Genomic DNA, 21,378 nt, shown 5'->3' on the forward strand with positions numbered 1-21,378 from the left:
TAGAATTAATTATCTTTACATATTTGCTTTAATTAGTACATATTAAAGAAGACCTACTGTGGTCGAATGACGTCATCCTCTAAAATAACATTTATTTTTTATCTTTCACACTATTTCACAGTATATTATAGAGATGTCTAGTTAAAACTAAAGAAATAAAAATATTTGATTCATTCTAAAAATGTACATACAAAGTTGTGATTTAATATTTCGGCAGCATTTTATGGACTTTACATTCGACAACAATGGCAACATCGGCCTGCCGGGGCAAAGTTCTCGATTGATTTACGCATAGTCAGTGACGGCGTTGCGCTTGCGCAGTTAAAAATTTTACTAGGCGTTGCAGATCGGCTTGTCCAGACATCTTTTCAAGGAAATGGAATATCGCGTCGCTATGTCATATAAGACCAATGCGTCATTTTTGCTGAACGCGTAAAATGTAGAAAACAGGTCTATTTTGCAAATTTTTAAGTTACGTGGACTACCTAATTGTATATTAAACTATTAGAAAGACGATAATCATATTTTTTACTGCGGATGATTAACCTTAATGTGAATATTTTGTGATAACATGATGGTAAGTATCGACGGTCTAGAAACTTACAAAATGGCGTCTCAAAAATTTCCTTTGTTCACATATAAATATTTTTTGAAAATACTTCTGTATCATACTGTTTTCTAATAAATAAATACGTTTTCAACGAAATTTTATTTGTTTCCAATGATTTTTCCATCCGACGAAAAAAATAATTTCAAAAATAGTCTTCGCGCATTTCTAGTGCGTTTATTCATCTCCGATCACAAAACTTCAGTCAATAAAATTTTGCGTCATGAATTGAACCTATTGATTATTAAATATTTTTAGCCAGTTACGGCCTTAATAAATAAAATGGAAAATAAATCGAAATCATCATTTAAAATCGGTTCCGGAAATAGTTTCAAACAAGTCTGGCATTACCCGCCAAAATTAATTTTAACTTTTTTCAGTTTATCCTTTTTTATTACGTCAACCAATGATCTTTCACTTCCTAGTTTACATTTGTTTTTGTTGTTTACTCCTAGCAATTAAAGTAATAATTATGATCGTGAAATATTCGCAATTCAGGGTTTTATTGTGCAATAGTTGTCTATTTAACTACATAATTAAATGATTCATGAAAGTTATTGAATATTTTGAAATTAATTAAGAAGATATAGGTTAAACTAAAAATTTTGAAAAACTGAACCCCTATGTTCTTTTCAGAGAATTCGAAGATGAGTGACGAAACTCCGGGGGTAGGGCAGGGTGCTCTGCCCCCGAGAGAGGGCCAAAGCCTTCGACTCCTTGCAGAGCGCCCTACTAGTGGTGCTACGGTAAGGGTAGCCCAGGTTGTTGGTGGTCAGTATGTGTTGACAACACAATCACATGGTATGCCAGCTCTAGCACAGGTATTTATGAGTTAATTTATGTCTTTAGTGTATGTCTATACCAATATTAGCTTATTTACTTTTGGGAGATTCCTGAGATCATTTTGTTATGTTGTCATGATTTTGAACTGAAAATAGGTTTTTGTGTTTGCTAGTCTGAAACAGCTTAGGCTAAATAAATCTAATCATTACCCTACTTATTTAATGTAGAATCATGCCAATATTTTTTTATTTGCACAAAAATGCAGACTAAACTAAAAGTCAAACAATTAGGAATGCAAGTCATAGATTTAATGACATCATAACCCACTGGTACAAACTTAACAGCAAACAAATTCAACAAATTGTTCCTCATATATTAGTGTTTTCGCTACTGTCAAGTTTGGCAGGACAAGGCTGTTGCCCTTGCCAAATAAAAAACATTTATTTACCAAAGCTGCTACAGCATACACCGATTCTTTTTGTCTTTAAGAGTGTTGTTGGTTGTTAGTCTTTAACTGCCTTACTAATAAAACACTCGTAAGGTTATTCCATATAAGTATTCCCACTTTATTCCGAAAAATAATAGTTTGGCATGGCACAATCTTCTGCACAAATCCACAAAACAATTATATATTGGGTGAAATAATATGTCAATTTTGACTTTTCTTTACAACCAACAAACCAAATTCCGCAATTGCTTTTGTACAAAATAATGTAGATTTTCAACATAAAATTTGATTTCATAATTTTTGATGGGCTATAGCTGTTGAATTTATATTGCTATATTTTAATAAATCGTTATTTCTTATCTTGTATGTTGAGTTTAAGTAGGTATTTCATAAAATGGCTTCAAATAAAACAGAACGTTACATTAAATAGGAAAGTGAAAAAAAGTAAACAAATTGATTTATTTTACTTACAAGTGCAATATAAATATGTTAATTTCAGCATATTTTAAGGAATATTGTGAGAGATTTTCTTGTCGAGGATAAGCCTCCTTGCTTGTTCACAATAAAAGAATCAACTATTAAGTTTTCTAAAAACCTTACATCATCTTACAAATTTATTCTTTCATTGAAAGTTATCCTTTTTCGTGTATTTTCCATCATGTTAATTAAATTATCAACTTCCTCGACAGTCACAATTAATACCTCTTAAACATTTTTTATTATTATATACCTACTCACAAAACAAATAAAAAATTGGTTATACTAGACTTAAACAAGAGTGTGGGTCAGTATAAGCATTGACTAAATTCTAGAAGAAGAAGAATTTATTCAAAAAAATTAGGTAACCCTAATATACAGTTAAAATTGAGATATTTTATAATACGTATATACAATTTAAATTATTTGACAATAAAAAAGTGTTATTAAGATACAATATCCAAGTCATAATAATAACAATAAATCACTTAAAATATTCCATTACAATACAAGCATTAAAATTACTACATTACTCAAAATATTACATTAAACTACACGCAGTTAAAAAACACATTTAGAAGCCACATGAGACATTAAATACGATTTGCAACATAATTCTTTAAATTTTTCCTATACATGTTCAGTGAGGTCTTCAACTTGAGTTCCGTTGGCAACTTATTGAAATTATCAAAACCCTTATAGAGAAGTGAGTTCATAGCACCTCTAGTATTGGTTCTGCTGATTTAAATATTATTTGAATTTCTCGTAAAATAAGGGTGAATATCTGAATTGTAACTAACAAGATCGAGAAAATATTTAGGTGCCAATCCATGTACAATTCTAAAAATAAAAATTATATTAAGTATAAAGCAGCGTTTATAAATCAAGCAATTTATCGATATCAATCGAGTTGTTGCAATTTATCGTTGTGTGTAAACAGTGCATCGCAGTGATTTATCAAAGTTGGAGTTGAATTGAAGTTGGTATCGGATTGCATCAATTTATTGTAACAATCGAGTTGTTTCAATTTATCGTCCTGTCTAAACGGTACAGCGATTTATCGGAATTGGAGTTGTGTTGCATCAATTTAGGAGAATCTTACTGAGTTAGAATTTATTTACATATCCAATTAAATGGATACCATTTATTTGATAATGCTTATAATTTGATACTATGTGGTTTTGCCAATGAATCAACAATAATATAATACTTTTATCAACTATAAGAATTATATGTACAGGGTGATTGATTAGTGGGTTAAAGCTCCGTAGATCTGTTGTAGTAATAGATAGCAATAAAAGTTAATAACAAAAATTGTAGCCAACTTTGAGATTCGCATTTCAAAATTAATTAGAATGTTACAGGGTGTCCTATAACATAGTGGCAGATCAAACTTATGTTTTTTTTTTTAATGGAATACCCTATATTTTATTTTATACTCGAAATCATCTTAACTTGTTCATTACAAAAATATAAAGGTTTGTTATGTTATACAACAGTTATACATGGTACTTACAAAATTATAACCAATTTTATATGAAAATAATAAAAAGTTCAACTCACAGTATAAATAAAAATAAGCACAACAGTAATGGATTATTTATGCCATTTTTTTTTATTTATTGTCAAAATTTTCATAAAGGATTGATATTGCTAATTTTCTGTATATTGTATACAGGGTGAGTCAAAACGCAAGTACATTATTTTGTCAGTAATTTTAGATGAAACACCCTATATTTTATATCACTATCACAAAGTATCATTACCGTACTTTAATTTTTATAAAACATTCCCTATGTCTAAATTTAGGGAGCACTTAAGTATTACGTAACGCGATTTTTGAAGATTTTTAATCCCCCTACGTAATGCACTCTTATGGGAGTTTAACTATTGCGTAACACAGTTTTTGAAGATTTTTTAGATTTGTAAATTTTAATATGAAATGTAAAATGTTTGTGAAAAAATAAGTTAAAAATTGTAAAATTATCAATTTGAACTCATGTATCCAGAAAACGATTAGAAATAAAGAAATATTGCTTGCATGTTTCTATTCTGATTTGCATAGAATAGTGCAGTCACTAAAGCTTTTCACCTTCGATTTCATTGAACCTTCATCAATTTTCATGAAAATTGGTGAGTAGTTAGAGGATGCCTCAAGGAATAAAGGTGACATGATGCAAACTTGCGCTTTTATCCTGGGGGTAGATCCTTCTCGGGGTGAAAATTATTTTATTAAAAATAATACCATAAGTCGATAGAGGGACAGATTCTAAGCCAAATTTGATATACAGGGTGTCCCGAAAAGATTGCTCATAAATTATACCACAGATTCTGGGGTCAAAAATAGGTTGATTGAACCTCACTTACCTATATACAATAGTGCACACAAAAAAAGTTACAGCCCTTTGAAGTTACAAAATAAAAATCGATTTTTTTTTATATATCGAAAACTCTTTGAGATTTTTTATTGAAAATAGACATGTGGTACTCTTATGGCCGCAGCATCTTAAAAAAAATTAAAGTGATATTTGTGCACCCCATAAAAATTTTATGGGGGTTTTGTTCCCTTAAACCCCCCAAACTTTTGTGTACGTTCCAATTAAATTATTATTGTGGCACCATTAGTTAAACACAGTGTTTTTAAAACTTTTTTGCCTCTTAGTTCTTTTTCGATAAGCCAGTGTTTATCGAGATATTTTGAATATTTGTCGAATTCACCACATATTTGTATATGGTTAAGTACGATTATAGAGACCTATTATAATCTGAAAATTTATTTATAATGTACATTTTTGGGTATATTTTGAAAAAGAAGCCACATCTCGACAAAAGGTGACTTATCAAAAAAAGACTAAGAGGCAAAAAAGTTTTAAAAACACTGTTTAACTAATGGTACCACAATAATAGTTTAATTGGAACGTACACAAACATTTGGGGGGTTTAAAGGAACAAAACCCCCATAAAATTTGTATGTAAATATATTAAAAAAGAAGCTGCATCTCAATAAAAACTCGCTTATAGAAAAAATACTAAGAGGCAAAAAAGCTTTAAAAACATTGTGTTGAACTAATGGTACTACAATAATGAATTAATTGGAACGTACACAAAAGTTTGGGGGGGTTTAAGGGAACAAAACCCCCATAAAATTTTTATGGTGTGGACAAATCTCACTATAATCTTGTTTTACGATGCTCCTCCCATGAGAATGATACATGTTTATTTTCAATAAAAAATCTCTGATAGTTTTCGATATATTGAAAAAAATCGATTTTCATTTTGTAACTTTTTTTATGAGCACATTTGTACTAAGGTAAGTTAGGTTCAATTGAACTATTTGTGACTCCAGAATGTCTGGTATAATTTATGACCAATCTTTTCGGGACACCCTGTATAACGTTATTAAAATAAATTTGCTTTTTGAGTTATTAAATACCAAAGATTTTATTTATTCGTAAAAAAATGCCTGTTTTAAAGCTGTTTTTCATGTATAACTCAAAAACTATAAGCTTTTACAAAATAGTTATTATTGACGAAATTGAAGATAATAAAAAAATAAATACACCCCTTAAAGAACTAAACTAATGTTAATTCAAAGTGAGTGATGGGTAATTGAGTTTATATTATTTTCGATGAGTACTCAAATCTAAGTATTCAAGCTTAAATAACGGGAAAACGATGCACTTTATAAAATATACCTGTTAGCACTTGTCAAAGTACTTCGGAATATCTATCAAATGAGCTGCAGAAGAAGTTAATAGCTTCAAAAAAGCAAGTTATGATGAAAATAAGAGAACCCTTTCAAATTTTTTAGGAAAAAGTGAAAAATAAAACATATACAATTTCCACAAAAATTAAAAATTTATAGTAATCCTTACAAGAATTTCTTTATATTAGTATAAGTAATTATTCCAACAAGTTTAACCGGTTTGGAATGAATATCTTTGAAAAAAAATTGTAATTTAAAAAAATCAGAATTTTTAAAATGATTGTAAGTTTCATTTTCTTTTGATAATAACTCTAAAAATACTCAATATACGTAAACAATGCTATATAACTAAATTTTAGTTTTTTCCGTGTCAAATATTTTACCTTTTTTAGTTAATTAATTGTTGTAACGTTATTTTGTGTTTCTTATAATAAACGATTGTTTGCAATTCTTTCCAAATTACTTTGAGGGCTACAATTTCCCGCCAAAGTGACATATGTGTGTGCTTACGTTACATTTTTTAAGACTCAAGATTTTAGAACCCGTAAAATAACTTAAGTATCAATTAATTGCTAAAACTATACAAAAACTTTAAAAAATATTGTTCTTTATTAAACTGTAGACCTCAAAAAACACCCTGGTAAATTTTGTATAATTTAAATAAGCTTAACCAGGTTAAATTAAAAACATTGTTTTTCTACAAAAACGTTTTTGGTGACTTACGTTACTGTTACTATGCCAAAAATGTATCGATATGGTAGAGGTACATCTGCAGGGTACCAGGTTTCTCCCCATATGATAATCTGATGCGCTCGAATAACTGCAAAAATCCCTGCTTGGGCTCCCCTACCATTATCAATCTGGTAATAAATGTAACCATGTAGCAAATAAAGAAAGAAAAATAATTTATTAGTAATAAATTTTACAAAAAAAAAAACAACCACAACATACTTACAAAATTTTTGAAACAATTAAAACTACTTTTGTGTGTAAGTGTAAGAAACAAGAAAGAAAAATAATTTATTAGTTATAAATTTTGCAAAAAAAACAAACAGTTTGTTAAAACAAATAAAAACTACTTTTGTATGTAAATGTACCTATGTAACAAATAAAGAACGAAAAATAATTTATCAGTAAAAAATTTTACAAAAAAGACATGAACACAAAACACAACATTTTTGGAAAAAAGTAAAATATTTTAAATATTTATGTAATTACAAAGTTTTTCAAAATGACAGCCTAACACATTATATGCATGCCTAAAAATGGTCATTGAATAAGTTACTTACACTACGAAGCATTTGTAAATTAACACTTCGAAATACACTGTGTATTTTATTTTTCATCTCATCTTGTTGTTGGAGGCACCTTCATTCTTAAAGTAACCCCAAAAAAATCAGTCCAGTTTATTAAATTCTGGTGATCTGGGTAGCCACGCTACTGGTCCATTGAAAAATGAAAATATCTTGAAAACTAATAAATTTAGACATAGGGAATGTTGTATACCTACAAATTAAAATATGGTAATGGTACTTTTCAATAGTAATATAAAATACAGGGTATCCCATTTAAATTTTATGGAGAAAATAATGTACTTGAGTTTTAACTCACCCTGTATTAGATATAAGGAAAATTAGCAATATCAATCATTTTTAAAAATTTTGACAATAATTAAAAAATGTGGCATTAATACACCATTGCCGTTGTGCTATATATTTATACAGCGAGTTGAACTTATTACGATTTTCATATAAAATTGGTTATAACTTTGTAAATACCCTGTATAACATAACCAACCTTTATATTTTTGTGATGAAGTTAACAGGATCTATTATGATGAAAACTCGTTATAATTTATTGAAGGGTGTAAAATGTACACAATACTCCCCCCTTCAATTTGTCGTGGTCAGTTACATCGTGATAAATCACAGAAACATCGCAGCATCTAAACAGCGTTTCAATCATCAACAAATCGCAGCAACTTGTCATCACAATAAATTGCTGTAACTTATCGCTGTGTCTAAACGACGCTTAACCTATACCTAAGTTATTCCATGTTTATTGGTAGTGATTTTGCCTATACCTAATTTATTCTCAGTATAAGTTTTATACTTGGTTCATTACTAACAGTGTAAGAGTGAAAAACAAAGATAACTATCCTTACTATAAACTGACATTGTCCGATATAAGGTCATGTAAGATGTTTGTTTTTTTTTCTTCTTCTTTTATGGCCTTTGTGAGCTGTGCCCATTTAGCCAGCAACATTCCTTAAAATTAACGCCTAATTAAACCTACCATACAGCAATACCAATCAAGAATAGGACAGGGAAAGTGAAGTTGGTGAAAAAATAAACTGTTGTTAAAATGTAAACTAAATAAATCAAATATAATTTGAAAACAATAATTTGACATTATACTTAACCTACAATATTATGACAGATGTCAGTTTTAGTCGGGTCGCTAAACTCAACTGGCCAGTGATTTTAATTTATATATTTTTTTTATATATTTATATATTTTTAGTAAATAGATCAGCAAGGCAATGTATTAAGGATGTAAGAGTAAAACGAGGGGCTAAATTATATAATGACCACTATCTAGTTGTAGCCAGGACCAGCTTGGGAGTGCGACAAGAATTAATAATGAAAGAGACCAAGAAAACAAGTAAAGCTCATGATACACCTACTATAGAAGTAATCAGGTCACATAAGCTAGCAGACAAGGAGACAGCAAACAAATTTAAAAACTACCTAACAGAGCACGCTTAACATGACGGTGACTTGGACCAAACTTGGCAAATACTGAAAGAAGCACTCCTAAACGGTGGTAAACAAGTATGCGGGATAACAAGAAATAACAGAAGCAAAAAGTATACAAACTGGTGGAACAATGAAATAAAAGCAGAAGTGAAGTCTAAGAAGATCGCTTGGAAAAATTATTTAAGGAACGAAACCGCAGACAACTACCAAATATACAAACTGCAAAGAATCAAAGTCAAAGATATGGTACTAGCAGCGAAACGGAAAAGTTGGGAAGAATTCAGAAACAAGATGGAAGAAGACTGCCACTCTAACGAAAAGTTATTCTTTAAACCCCTGAAGAATTTAAGAATCGAAAAGGCTCCACAAACACCAAAGCAAATAAGGGACAAAGAAGGACACTTACTTCATGACAATGGCCACATCCTAGAGAGATGGAAGCAATATTTCGAGGATCTACTGAATATCCAAAACGATGTAGATATTATCACAGAAGAACCAGAAGAGGTAGAGCAGGAAGACCAAATTCAAGACGAAATAACTATAGCGGAAACAAAGGAAATCATACAAAAGCTTAAGAAAGGTAAAGCGGCTGTATTTGATAAAATCACAGCGGAAATGCTTAAAAACATGGGCGACAAGGGCATTGAACTGCTAACAAAAGTGTGTAATCGGGCATGGAGTGAGAGCCAAATACCAAAAGATTGGGAAGTGGGAGTTATTTTAACACCCATTTTCAAAAAAGGAGACAGACGCGAATGTAGTAACTACAGAGGAATAACACTACTGAGCATCCCATCCAAAGTATATGAGAGAATACTAGAAAAACGTCTTTTACAAGAAGTTGATTCTAAAATGGAACAATCACAGAGTGGATTTAGAAAAGGCAGAAGCATCCAAGATCACATTTTTACTATCAAGAAATTAATACAAAATGCACGGAACTCAAGCACCGAGTTATACCAAGCATTTATAGACTTAGAAAAGGCATTTGATAGTACTCCAAGGAAGGTGATTGACATATGTTTAAAAAAGAAAGGTGTGAAAATCAAACTCAGGCAAACCATTATGAGTATATGTAGACATACAAGGAACAGAATCAGAACCGATAATATGGAATCCGAAGAGTTCATAGTAAATGAGGGGCTACGTCAAGGAGGAGTCCTAGGCCCCATACTGTTTAACATTGTCTTGGATGACATAATTAAAGAAACTAGAGCAGAAACATTAAAGTTATATGCCGGACATAGAAATTTAGAAGCAGTGTGGATCTCAGAGTGCATACGCAGACGATCTAGTGATATTTGGGAAAAATGAAGAAGCACTCAATCGAAATTTACAAGTATGGAACGCTGCACTAATTAAACGAAATCTGAGAATAATGAGAAGATGAAAGTAATGGTATGTGGAAAAAGTAGAAAACAAACGAAGATAACAATTAACGGAAATACACTTGAACAAGTCGATACTTACAAATACTTGGGAGCACAAATAGAGAGCAGAGGAACTGAAGAAACTGAAATAAGTTCCAGAATAGAAAGTGCTGCTCGGATGTACCACGCAATCAAAAGTATGTTTCTGTCAAAAAAAGAAGTATCCCAAAAAGCCAAAGTGTCCATATACAAGACCGTGTTTGTGCCGATTTTAACTTTTGGTAGTGAAAGTTGGACGCTTACTGATAAGTTAAAATCGAAAATACAGAGCATAGAAATGAAATTTCTTAGAAGAATAATGGGTATAACCAGGTTAGACAGGATTAGAAATGAGGCAGTCAGAGAACAGTCCAACCAATTATTAAAAAAATTGAAGAGGCCCAATTGAGATGGTATGGACACATGGTTAGAATGAACCAAGAAAGACCAGTTAAAAAAGTATGGGAAGCCAGAAGACAAACCAAGAGACCAAGGGGCAGGCCAATGAAGACATGGGACGATAATGTAACCTTAATCCTAGAAACACGAGGAATCAGCAAAGAACAAGCAAGAAACCAAGCAAAGAATAAGAAGCAATGGAGAAAAATTGTGCGTGCAACTAACTAAAGACATTACACCCGACACCTTAGGGTAAATGGGTTTAGGATTATATATATTTGCCAATTTTGCCAAAATTGGCAATATTGACAAAAGTACTTACGGAGCGTACAAGTATTGCGTAACGCGATTTCTGAAATTTTTGACACCCCTCCCCCTATGTAACGCACTGTAATGGGAGTTTATCTATTATGTAACGCAATTTTTGACCCCCCCCCCAACCTGCGTTACGTAATACTTGAACGGTCCCTTACTAAAATTACTAGCCAATTGTGTGAGTTTAGCGAAACGACTATACCATTTTCCATCTGACCAAATATAATATTGACATATTATATAATCATCACTACTTCTAGTCAGAAAATGCTCGCTGTAATAGAAATGGCATGTCAAAAAAATCTGCTTATTCCTATATATTTTTTCAAATTTAGAATATGGCAACAAGAGGAAAATTATGTGCATTCCTTATTGTTTGACTTCTAGTTTAACCTTCGGATGACCAAGCAGGGGAAATTGTGACCCCAGCGTATGTTTCTCTTTAATAAATTCAAAAGTATTTTCAATTTTAAACTCATTATTTTTTTATTTGACTTTAATATCATTCTAGATATCCTCGTATTTTGAAATAAAAAAAATTCCCTATATTTTACGAATAAAAAATATATTCTGAAGTTGATGTTTAGTAAAATACCGACTATTATGTGTAATTCCAAGTAGTTTTACGCTAATGACACCAACTTTGCAAAGTAACAAGACACTTACTCAACATACACACTACACATGACACTAATACTCATGTTGTGATTGGCTGAATGACATTAAGTCCATGCCAAAAAAAAATTCAAAAAAAAAACTTTATTTTTTTGTTAACACATTTTATACACATATTCTTATGGAGTAAATGACTTCATATGCAGTCATGACCGCGAATGTGTTAATTGACATTTTTGACCTATGGTCATTTTTCCCCCCCTTGGTCATCCGTGTAACAAAAAACGGTTGGTCATCGGAAGGTTAATGGGCATATAAAATGTTGTTTGTCAGTTTGTGATTATTTACATTATTTGTCAATCAAGAACTCCAACTGTATCCCTGTTACATTTGGTATTTACATGACTGTCAATCCAATTGGGTTATTTTGTGTAGTATAAAAGTTATTCCAAATAGGAAATAAAAGGGAACGACTCCAAAAAGTGACAACTATTTCATTTTATTTCTCTATGGTTTGTTTTTAAACCAAGAGGAGTAATTCAAATTTACCACGCTGTAATGCTGGTTTGTAATTGGTCTAACCTCAGGCAAGTTTACTCCACTGTTTTGAAATTGACTCTGACATTTTTTTATGAAATTTTGACACTACTGGCATTTTATAGGTTAATTAAGTTATATCACTGATTTTTTGTGTTTTCTGCATTATTCCTTTAATTTTTAAATTTATAGTCTACTTTTATATAAAAAACAGTTCTTTTTAGAATTCTTCAGCCATGTATTAGTGTAATAAGATATCTATTAGATAGAAGGCAGATAGTTCGTATTAAGAATTATTTCTCTAATGAAATTATAGTTACATCGGGTGTACCTCAAGGCTCCCACTTAGGACCTATCCTTTTTAATTTATTTATAAATGACATAAATAAAAGCTTCAATTTTGCTCAATTTCTTCTATTTGTTGATGACCTTAAATTATTTCACATAATTACCTCTGATTTGGATCACTACAATTTGCAATCAGATCTTAATGGTCTTGTGGAATGGTGCTCACTTAATGGTATGGACTTAAATGCAAACAAATGCCATGCTATAACTTTTACTCGACTAAGACACTTTGAGAATAATTCTTACTTTATACGGGACACTAGGTTACAATTAGTTGACTCAGTTATAGATCTGGGTGTTATTCTTGATACTAACTTAAATTTCAACCTACACATTAATAGCATGGTTTCTAAGTCATTAAAGATGCTTGGCTTTGTTAAAAGATGCAGCTATGACTTTACGACTGGTCGTTCTTTAAAATTTCTTTATTGTTCTTTGGTTAGACCACATTTAGATTATGCATCATGTGTTTGGTCACCTCAATATAACTGTCATATTAATAAAATCGAACAAGTTCAGCGTAAATTCTTACGTTATTATGCTTATAAGATGCATCTCACTGGTCAAAGTTACGAGTCTTTACTGCAAATTATTCGACTTGACTCATTACAGAGTCGTCGTCAACATAAAGATCTTTGCTTCTTATATAACTTAATTCATGGTCATAAATTCTGTATCCCACTTTTAAATAAAATTGGTCTACATGTACCTTCAAGAACCACCCGTTCTGTGACCACCTTCCACGAGGTCATTAACCGCACAAATTATAGTTCAAGTTCCTATCTCTCTAAAACTCTTAAATTAGCAAACACATTATCTCCGCAAATTGATTTCTTTGTGAACGACTTTACTGCGTTTTCCACACAATTATATTTATACTTAACTTACGCCCGGTTTCCGAAAGGATGATCATCTCAAAAATTATGTAATCGACGATTAACAATAGATTAAATGCGTCAGAAACGTCAAACAAACTAGTTTTAACAACAGTTGATCACCTGACAAAAGATTAATCGTTAGTTAACAGCCGATCATGAGTGTTTTGAGTCTGCTAAAGGTCGATTAACCAGTTTCGCTTGTCAAACGGCGGTAAAAATGGACTGTTACCTAATCTGCGACTATCCGTCGATTAACGGGCTGTTAAGAGTTTTTTTAGTTTTTTAATTACTGCAATTAACAAATTCCGGGAAAAAATTGTCAAATAACACATATGTAAATGATATAAATCATATTATTCAATAAAAATAAGATTTTTTTATGGAAGAAATAATTTAAAATATTTATTTAACTTGCAGAACATGGATATCTCGGACATTTTTTATATTTGATTATATAATTTATATTTTTTTTCTTTTAACAATGTAAGGTAACAAGGATGCTAGACTCGTGGAGCTATTTTTTGAGAGGCCAGAGCTCTAAAAAGCAGAACATAATGATTATAGCGATGTAAATAAGAGGGAAATCGTGTGAGAAATTATATCAGCTAACTTTGAAGACAATAAAACAGCCGGTAAATAAATTAAAAATAAATATAAAAAGTAAATATATAGACCAAAAATAAAAATAAGATTATAAAATATTATAGATCATAAATAAACTGTTTTATATCTCCAACTTTCGTCACAATACCTAGCCTCATTTTTAAAATGCTCTCGTTCAATTCTTGCTCCAAACAAAAGTGACAGTACGTAAGAGAGAATGCACCTTTAGAATCTAAAGATACAAGTTTGGATTTAGAGGTTAATATAATTGAAATTTTGAAGGATAACAGCCAATTGTGACAGTATCGCTACCAAATCGTATGTCAGATCATCGATTACATGATCTATGATCATGCAATTTTACAATAATTGGCGTTTGAGAAACCCATCACAGGTTAACAGTTGATCAAATCTGACAGCCGATTAGATGATCGGAGATTTGAATAACGTTTCGGAAACCGGCTGTTAATGTTCTGATTTCAAGACTGATTTGTCAACTACTGTTATTGTCTTTGTTCTAGGATAAGTTGTATTTGTCAATTTCAAAATGTTCTAGCTCTCAATTGTTGAATGAGAGCAAGTAAGTTTATTCTTTATTATTGTTTGTTATGTATTTACCAATTTTGTATCTACTAGATCTTATTTTTCTAATTTGTGTGACATTTTAATTGTAAAAAATTTTAATTGTATCATGTACTAATGGACTTCGGTCCGTAAATGAATAATAAATAAATAAATATAATATGGATTACTGTCGAAGGCCAACATGATCAACCAAAAAAGAAGATGTATTTGGTGATGTTTCTAGTGACTATTTGGGTGTGAATCTGTCTTTTTAGTTTATTTCTCCTGGTTTTAAAACAAACCGTAGTGTCTATGGCTCAGTTTTCTAGTTCTGTAAAAGAGTAGGCTGTTTATTGCTAGGAAATTTATATCAATGAATTCTGTTTCACTTACTGGTGATTGTACTATGGTAGTAGATTTGGTGGTGTCGCTTGACATATAGAATTTTATATCTTACTTTTGTGTAGCATTGGCATTGTGTAATATGCTTCTACAGTATAGTCACCATACTATTTTAACCATATTTACACCCTTGAAAAAATTATAAGTTTTTATAGACTTGTGCTTATAGATTAAACTTATAGAACATGTATTTGGTGGAACTAGGGTAAGGCTAAATATCAGTTTCCTAAAAGATTGAACTAAATGTGATTTAGTTTTTCTGTATAAACTATTGGACCTTACCATTGACTTCTGATTTATTAAGTCTTGTCAACTTTACATGTAGTACTACAATTCTTAGTGCCTTTGTTTTTTATTAAGCACTATCACAAACTATGGCAAAATCTTATGATCTGGTGGATATAAAATATGGTAAGACTTAAGCACTCTTTGACTGAATATGTTGGAATCGATGATGAGTTACCTATAAGTAGGGTTACCATAATTTATTAAGGCCAAACCCGGACAGGGGGTGGTCCAAGGGGTTGTAGAAAATATAAAATGTGAATTTGACTGTGTTGCTACCTCTACATTGTACATATATGCGAAATGCATATGGCACAATTAAAAGTACAGCTGTTTCGCTACAATATGCAACTAACATCGAAAACTAAACTTAACTAGGTGCTGCACAGAATGAAATTTCCCACCGTTGGGCCAAGTGTTTTCCATTTTTTTGGAACATGTCTTTCAAATCCAGACTGTCTGGACGAAATCTGGACATATGGTAACCCTACCTATAAGGGGCTATCCTAGTGTAAAAGTTCATATACTTTTTTGGGAATTTCTAAAATAAAAAGTACTGTACCAATTGTTTTGAAAATTTGCATGATCATTTACTTTAAAAGGAAGTACATGTAAAACAATTTTCATAAAAAATATTGAAAATTAAATTATGTATGCGCCATCTACTGGCACCATGAAAATAAAAACATAGCTCCACTGCTGCAGTGATTGGGACTAACAGAGATCCTTAAACATAAAATTTCAAAGTGATTATTGAAATATAAGTTATTTTCTATACTATCAACTAGGGGTTTTATCAACACAAAAATAAACTTAAAACGCTTCTCCTATAAAATTACAAATTTGTGACATAGTGCCCTTTACCTCTAGCATACAGATATTATAACATAGTAAAATATGAATGATAATAGTTATTTCCTAATTATTAAATTGACAGTATGTATCGATGATATTACACATCTACATATGTTTCAATTAATGTTTTGATTTAACATGTTTGAAAATGAATCATGACGTTTGGGCAAAGATAAAATGGAACAAGGAACAACTATATTGTTCAATATGTTATATTCCAATCCTCAATAATCTGTTAATCCTTACATAATATTTAAAATATTTAATAAAAAACTGAATGATTCACATGACTTGAACTTAGATAATGATAACTGGTGACATAAACAATTGGCTATTAATTACTACTAGTTCAGTGTAAAAAAATTTACTTTATTCAGGGGAACATATCGTCTAGTAAGAACAATAGTGGCGAAACACGAAAATCAACGTTTTTGAGTTAAGTCCATCAATCAACATCTAAATATGCCCTCTTTTATGTGCAATATCGGCTAACAATTATTTAATTTCCTTATTACTAGAGGGCGCCTACAAGTCTTTATGGTATTGTGAATTTGTCAAATATTTTGATGCATTAACGACGAAAGCACACCAAACTTTATATCAACACTGGCGAATCTGTAATTACACTGTGCCTGCATGTATTTGAAATATTAGATATTTTATTAAAGATAGTAGTACAATGTGCAATAGTGGCGAATGAGCACTTTTGTCTCTGTGGTCGTTTTTGCTTTTGTGTTTTTTTTTTTATAAAACTTCTTACAGAGAAACTCAGTTTCAATCGTTCTTAGGTACTTAGAAATAGCAAATCAAGAAAGCATCTATCCATTTTGGATCAGTATTGTTTGAATCATTCTAAAACGAAGTCTTACAAAATAAATCAATTCCTTCTACCCACAATCGTTTCTTTAGTAGTTTGAAATAGGAAACATATGTGAGCGAAATGATGAATTTAATTTTACTATTCATAGTTATTTTGCTTACTTTTTATCTTTTATTAGTTTATCGTTTTCATAATTATTACTTAAGATCTTATTTTGTTATATTTCTATTGTACTTTAGTTTCATATTGCGAATAACTGGTGTGTACAATAAAATATTTTATTTGATGCGCTTAATTTATTTTTAAAAGTAATTTTTTTTAATTATTTAAAACAAAAACTAAACTGTTGTAGTATAGTAGTAGTAAAGTATAGTGGCGAAACATCAAATTAAACATCCTCGATAATGCAATAATGGCGTAACGCAGAAAAAAAATCAAAAAAAAATACAATATCCATCTTTTCTTCAAATAAAATTACTTCTACTAATTGGTTTACATATCTAGAAAGCATATTATTAGAAAAATTCTGCAAAATGATTACCTATTAGCGTTGATTGAGGTATTGGAGAAGATATCTCATGTTACGAAAGAAAACGAAACCTCTGCTATATTCGCCTCATAGATGGCAGGCCAAAAGCCATCTAGTGAGCAGATATGTGAATCTCTAACCCTTAGAACGACAAAGAAATTTGTATAAAATTCTACTTGTATTATTTTTGGATTTGACCACAAAACGCTACAATCGACAGCGTTGCCATTTCTAAATGTTTTGGTAATATTCGGTATCGAAAATATTTATTAGTCCAAGCTGTATAGTCACCTCCGTTATGTAAATTATTCCTTTTCGATTATTTTGCACAAATTTACTCAAAAAGAGATCCTTATAACAAATCCACAGGGTACCGGGCGGTACCGCGGTCGGAAAATTGTTTAAAAATTTTTTTTAAACAAATTCACAAAAATATTTTTTTTCACTTCGAACAATTTTTTTTTAGATTCTTTGGGTCATTCTCAGCAAAAAAGGTCTCTTGTTATTTTTCTCTAAAATTGATTGTTGTTGAGTTATACGCGATTTAAAATTTGAAAAAGCTAAAATAACCATTTTCAAGGGTTAATAACTCGGTTAAAAGTAATCATTATGAAAGTCAGAAACTGACCAAATTACCCAAAGATTAAAGTCCCCTCTACAAGATCCTGAAGAAATGTTTGTCATTATTTCATTACTAAGATGTTATTTTTAATTATCAACAATGAGCTTTAAGCGTGTATTGAGGCGGCGCGGCCGTCAATGTGAGTGCGAGTGAGATGCTCCATTGGACGGCTGGAATGGTGCATCTCTTTCGCAATCACCATTGAAGGCCGCCTAATATGCGCTTAGCGCCCATTGTTAATAATTAAAAATGACAGCTTAGTAATAACATAATGACAAAAATTTCTTTATGATCTTGTAGAGGGGGTTTTAAACTTTGATTAGGTCACTTTCCGACTTTCATAATAATTATTAGAGAGCGGAATATATGCAAAGTGCATATAGATGCTATTTTCAGACAACAAACACAACATTGCATATTTAAGCTAAACACGATTTATTTTGCATATTTTAAAAATAAATTATATAAAAGTTTAAAATTTTCCTCTCTTAGTTGGAATTTTATAACTTCGATATGAACGAGCTCGTTATTTATCTATCTATGGCTCATTATTATCTATCTGGACTTTCCCATTACTACCTGAATTTAACAATTATGGGTGTTCCCAGAAAAATATTATTTTATTAGCGTAGCAAGTCGTAGGTACCTACCTGCTTTTAAGGGTCTAATATTTATTTTGTCAGTTTCCGGCCAACATTTGTTTAAAGTAAACGTTGTATCGTATTTAGTGTTTTTGAAGTGATTGGTATATATTAAATTTAAATATGTCTACCATTCAAAAAAGCGCTTGGATAAAGTGTTTTCCCGAGTTAAAGTTAAGTGGAGACAAAGTATTTTGCAAGGACTGTTCCAAAATCGTAAGTTACATTCATTTTCACATTTCATTTTTTAAATATTGTCCTATAACATCAGTAGATGTAGAACGAACTTTTTCTGTGTCCAAACACGTTTTTAGTGATAGAAGGCAAAAGTTGCTAGTTGAAAATTTTGAAAAATATTTGATTATAAATTCATACTATAATTTAGATTCTTAATTTAATTATAATATCAGTTTTTGTGTCATTTCATTTGTTTTTATGTGAAAAATAAATATGTATTAAACATAGATGTAGGTTGAATTTTTTAAACATAAATGTTTATATTTAATATATTGTTTTATTTTTGAGTATTTTTAATATGCATTTGCATATTTAGACAAATTTAGAAAAAATACCTGCATATTTGTAGTTAAAGTAATGCATATATATGCGCATATTTTGGTAATGTTGTGTTACATATATTCCGCTCTCTAATAATTATATTTAACCGAGTTATTAAACATTGAAAATGGCCATTTTCGCATTTTTCAAATTTTAAATCGCGGATAACTCGACAACAATCAATTTTAGAGAAAAATCACAAGTTACTAGGTCTGGATCCCGCGTACCAAAAAAGTTGATTAATAGCAAGCTGAAAATGTGTGAATAGCTTAACGGTGTCTAGTCGGACAAACTTTGATGTATGGGAACATTGGAACAGGAGAAGTTTTAATAGTGGTTCAGGTTAAAGATTTGGACCGTCAGGCTACGAAAACTGTATTTTGTCGGATAGAACTTTCAATTGATTTGTTACGTTTTCATTGAACTCTAATGCAAAAATCAGACTGCTATTTATCACCAACGTAATTCCTGTTATTTGACATATTCTACGTGTCGGACTTAAAATGCCCAGTTGGTGATAAATAGCAGTCTGATATTTGCATGAGAGTTTAATAAAAGGGTAACAAATCAATTGGAAGTTCTGTCCGACAAAATAGATGGGATGTTTTCGTAGTCTAACGCTCCAAATTTTTAACCTGTTCCACGATTAAAACTTCCCCTGTTCCAGTGTTCCCATGCATCAAAGTTTGTCCGACTAGACACTCTTAAGCTATGATCAAATTTCAGCTTGCTATTAATCAACTTTTTTTTGGTACGCGGGATCCAAAACTATACCTTTTTTGCTCAGAATGGCCCAAATGATCTAAAAAATTATTTTTGTGAATTTGTTTAACAAAAATTATTGTTTAAACAATTTTTCGATTATGGTACCGTCTCTCACCCTGTGGATTTGTTATAAGGACCTCTTTTTGAGTAAGTTTGTGCAAAAATTTCGAATTGGAATAATTTACCTAACGGGGGCGACAATACAAACTCGACTATGTCCTAGCAAACATCTTTCTTAAATACCGTTATATGAAGGGTAGTGGTCCTGGCTGGTGATTTATTGCCGGGCTGAGGTTCGCTTTAGAATTAAAATAAAACCAGATGTGCGAAAGACTTTGCTTTGGAAATATTTACCTATACAATATGTACTATATTTTCACAATAATGGATTTAAACTTAGATTATAGAAACGAATCTTCTTCTTTTTGTGCCTATTCGTTTAGAATATTGACGATCATTCTGGCTCTAATGATTTTATTAACTGATGCTTTAAATAGATTAGTTGTTGTGGAGAACCATTTCCTCAGGTTCTTTAACCATGATATTCTTCTTCTTCCAATTTCTCGCTTCCGAATACTTTGCCTTGAAGTATTACCGTCAGTAATCTGTATTTGGTGCCGTTTCTCATTATGTGTTATACTAACTTTCGAACTTTTTAACGGTATATACTAACTTTCTCCTTTTAATGGTGTACATCACCTCTCTTTCTTTTCCCATTCTTCGTAATACGGTCTCGTTGGTTATCTTGTCCGTACATGATATCCTTATGATTCGTCTGTATAGTCACATCTCGAAGGTTTCAAGTTTTTTCTCCATCGCTTTAGTGAGTGTCCAGGATTCAACTCAGTAGTATAATATTAAAAAGATATAACATCGTAGGAGCCTTACTTTTATCTCCAGTTTAAGGTTGTGGATTTTAAAGAGTTTTGCCATGTTATTTAATGCATTCCGAGCCTTCTCTATTTTACATTTTATTTCTTGTGAGTGGTCCCATTGTTCGTTTACTATTGTTCCAAGATATGTATACTATACTGTATACTGGTATATTAACTCAGTCCCCTGGTGTATTCTTGATAACCAGTTGGGCGCCTCTAATTTTATTTTTGCTGATGACCATAAATTTAGTTTTTGATATATTTTCTTGTAGTCCAAATCTTTTACTTATACGCCAGGGAAATAAGGCAAAAATATGCCATGTTCGGAACACTTGAGCAGCCAGGTTACAAATGGTTTTTTTGGGTACTATATACTATACATATACCCAGGGCCGCGCCGTCCACGTGTGCAATGTGTGCGGCGCACACAGGCGCCAGCAATTAAGGGGCGCCACTAGAGTTGGTACAAAAATTTTACGCAGGTCACAACAACACTTACCCATTTACCGACCTTGCCACTCCGTATATCTCAACTTCAAAGGAAAGTAGGCCTTTGAAGTTTGCCTACATTACGT

At 31.2% G+C, this 21,378-nt stretch overlaps 1 protein-coding gene across 2 annotated transcripts in view; it reads left to right on the forward strand.

The window, feature by feature from the left end:
* The first annotated feature begins 357 nt into the window (after positions 1-357).
* Positions 358-21,378, forward strand: part of LOC126883075 (helicase domino) — a 170,250-nt gene continuing 149,229 nt past the window's right edge. For both annotated transcript variants that reach the window (XM_050648300.1, XM_050648299.1), the window contains exons 1-2: positions 358-577; positions 1,244-1,428. In XM_050648300.1, the coding sequence (XP_050504257.1) occupies positions 1,255-1,428 (174 nt within the window). In that variant the 5' untranslated portion in view covers positions 358-577; positions 1,244-1,254. The remainder of the gene's footprint in view (positions 578-1,243; positions 1,429-21,378) is intronic.

Source organism: Diabrotica virgifera, chromosome 4 (assembly GCF_917563875.1).
Source record: "Diabrotica virgifera virgifera chromosome 4, PGI_DIABVI_V3a".
Taxonomy (NCBI): Eukaryota; Metazoa; Arthropoda; class Insecta; order Coleoptera; family Chrysomelidae; genus Diabrotica; species Diabrotica virgifera.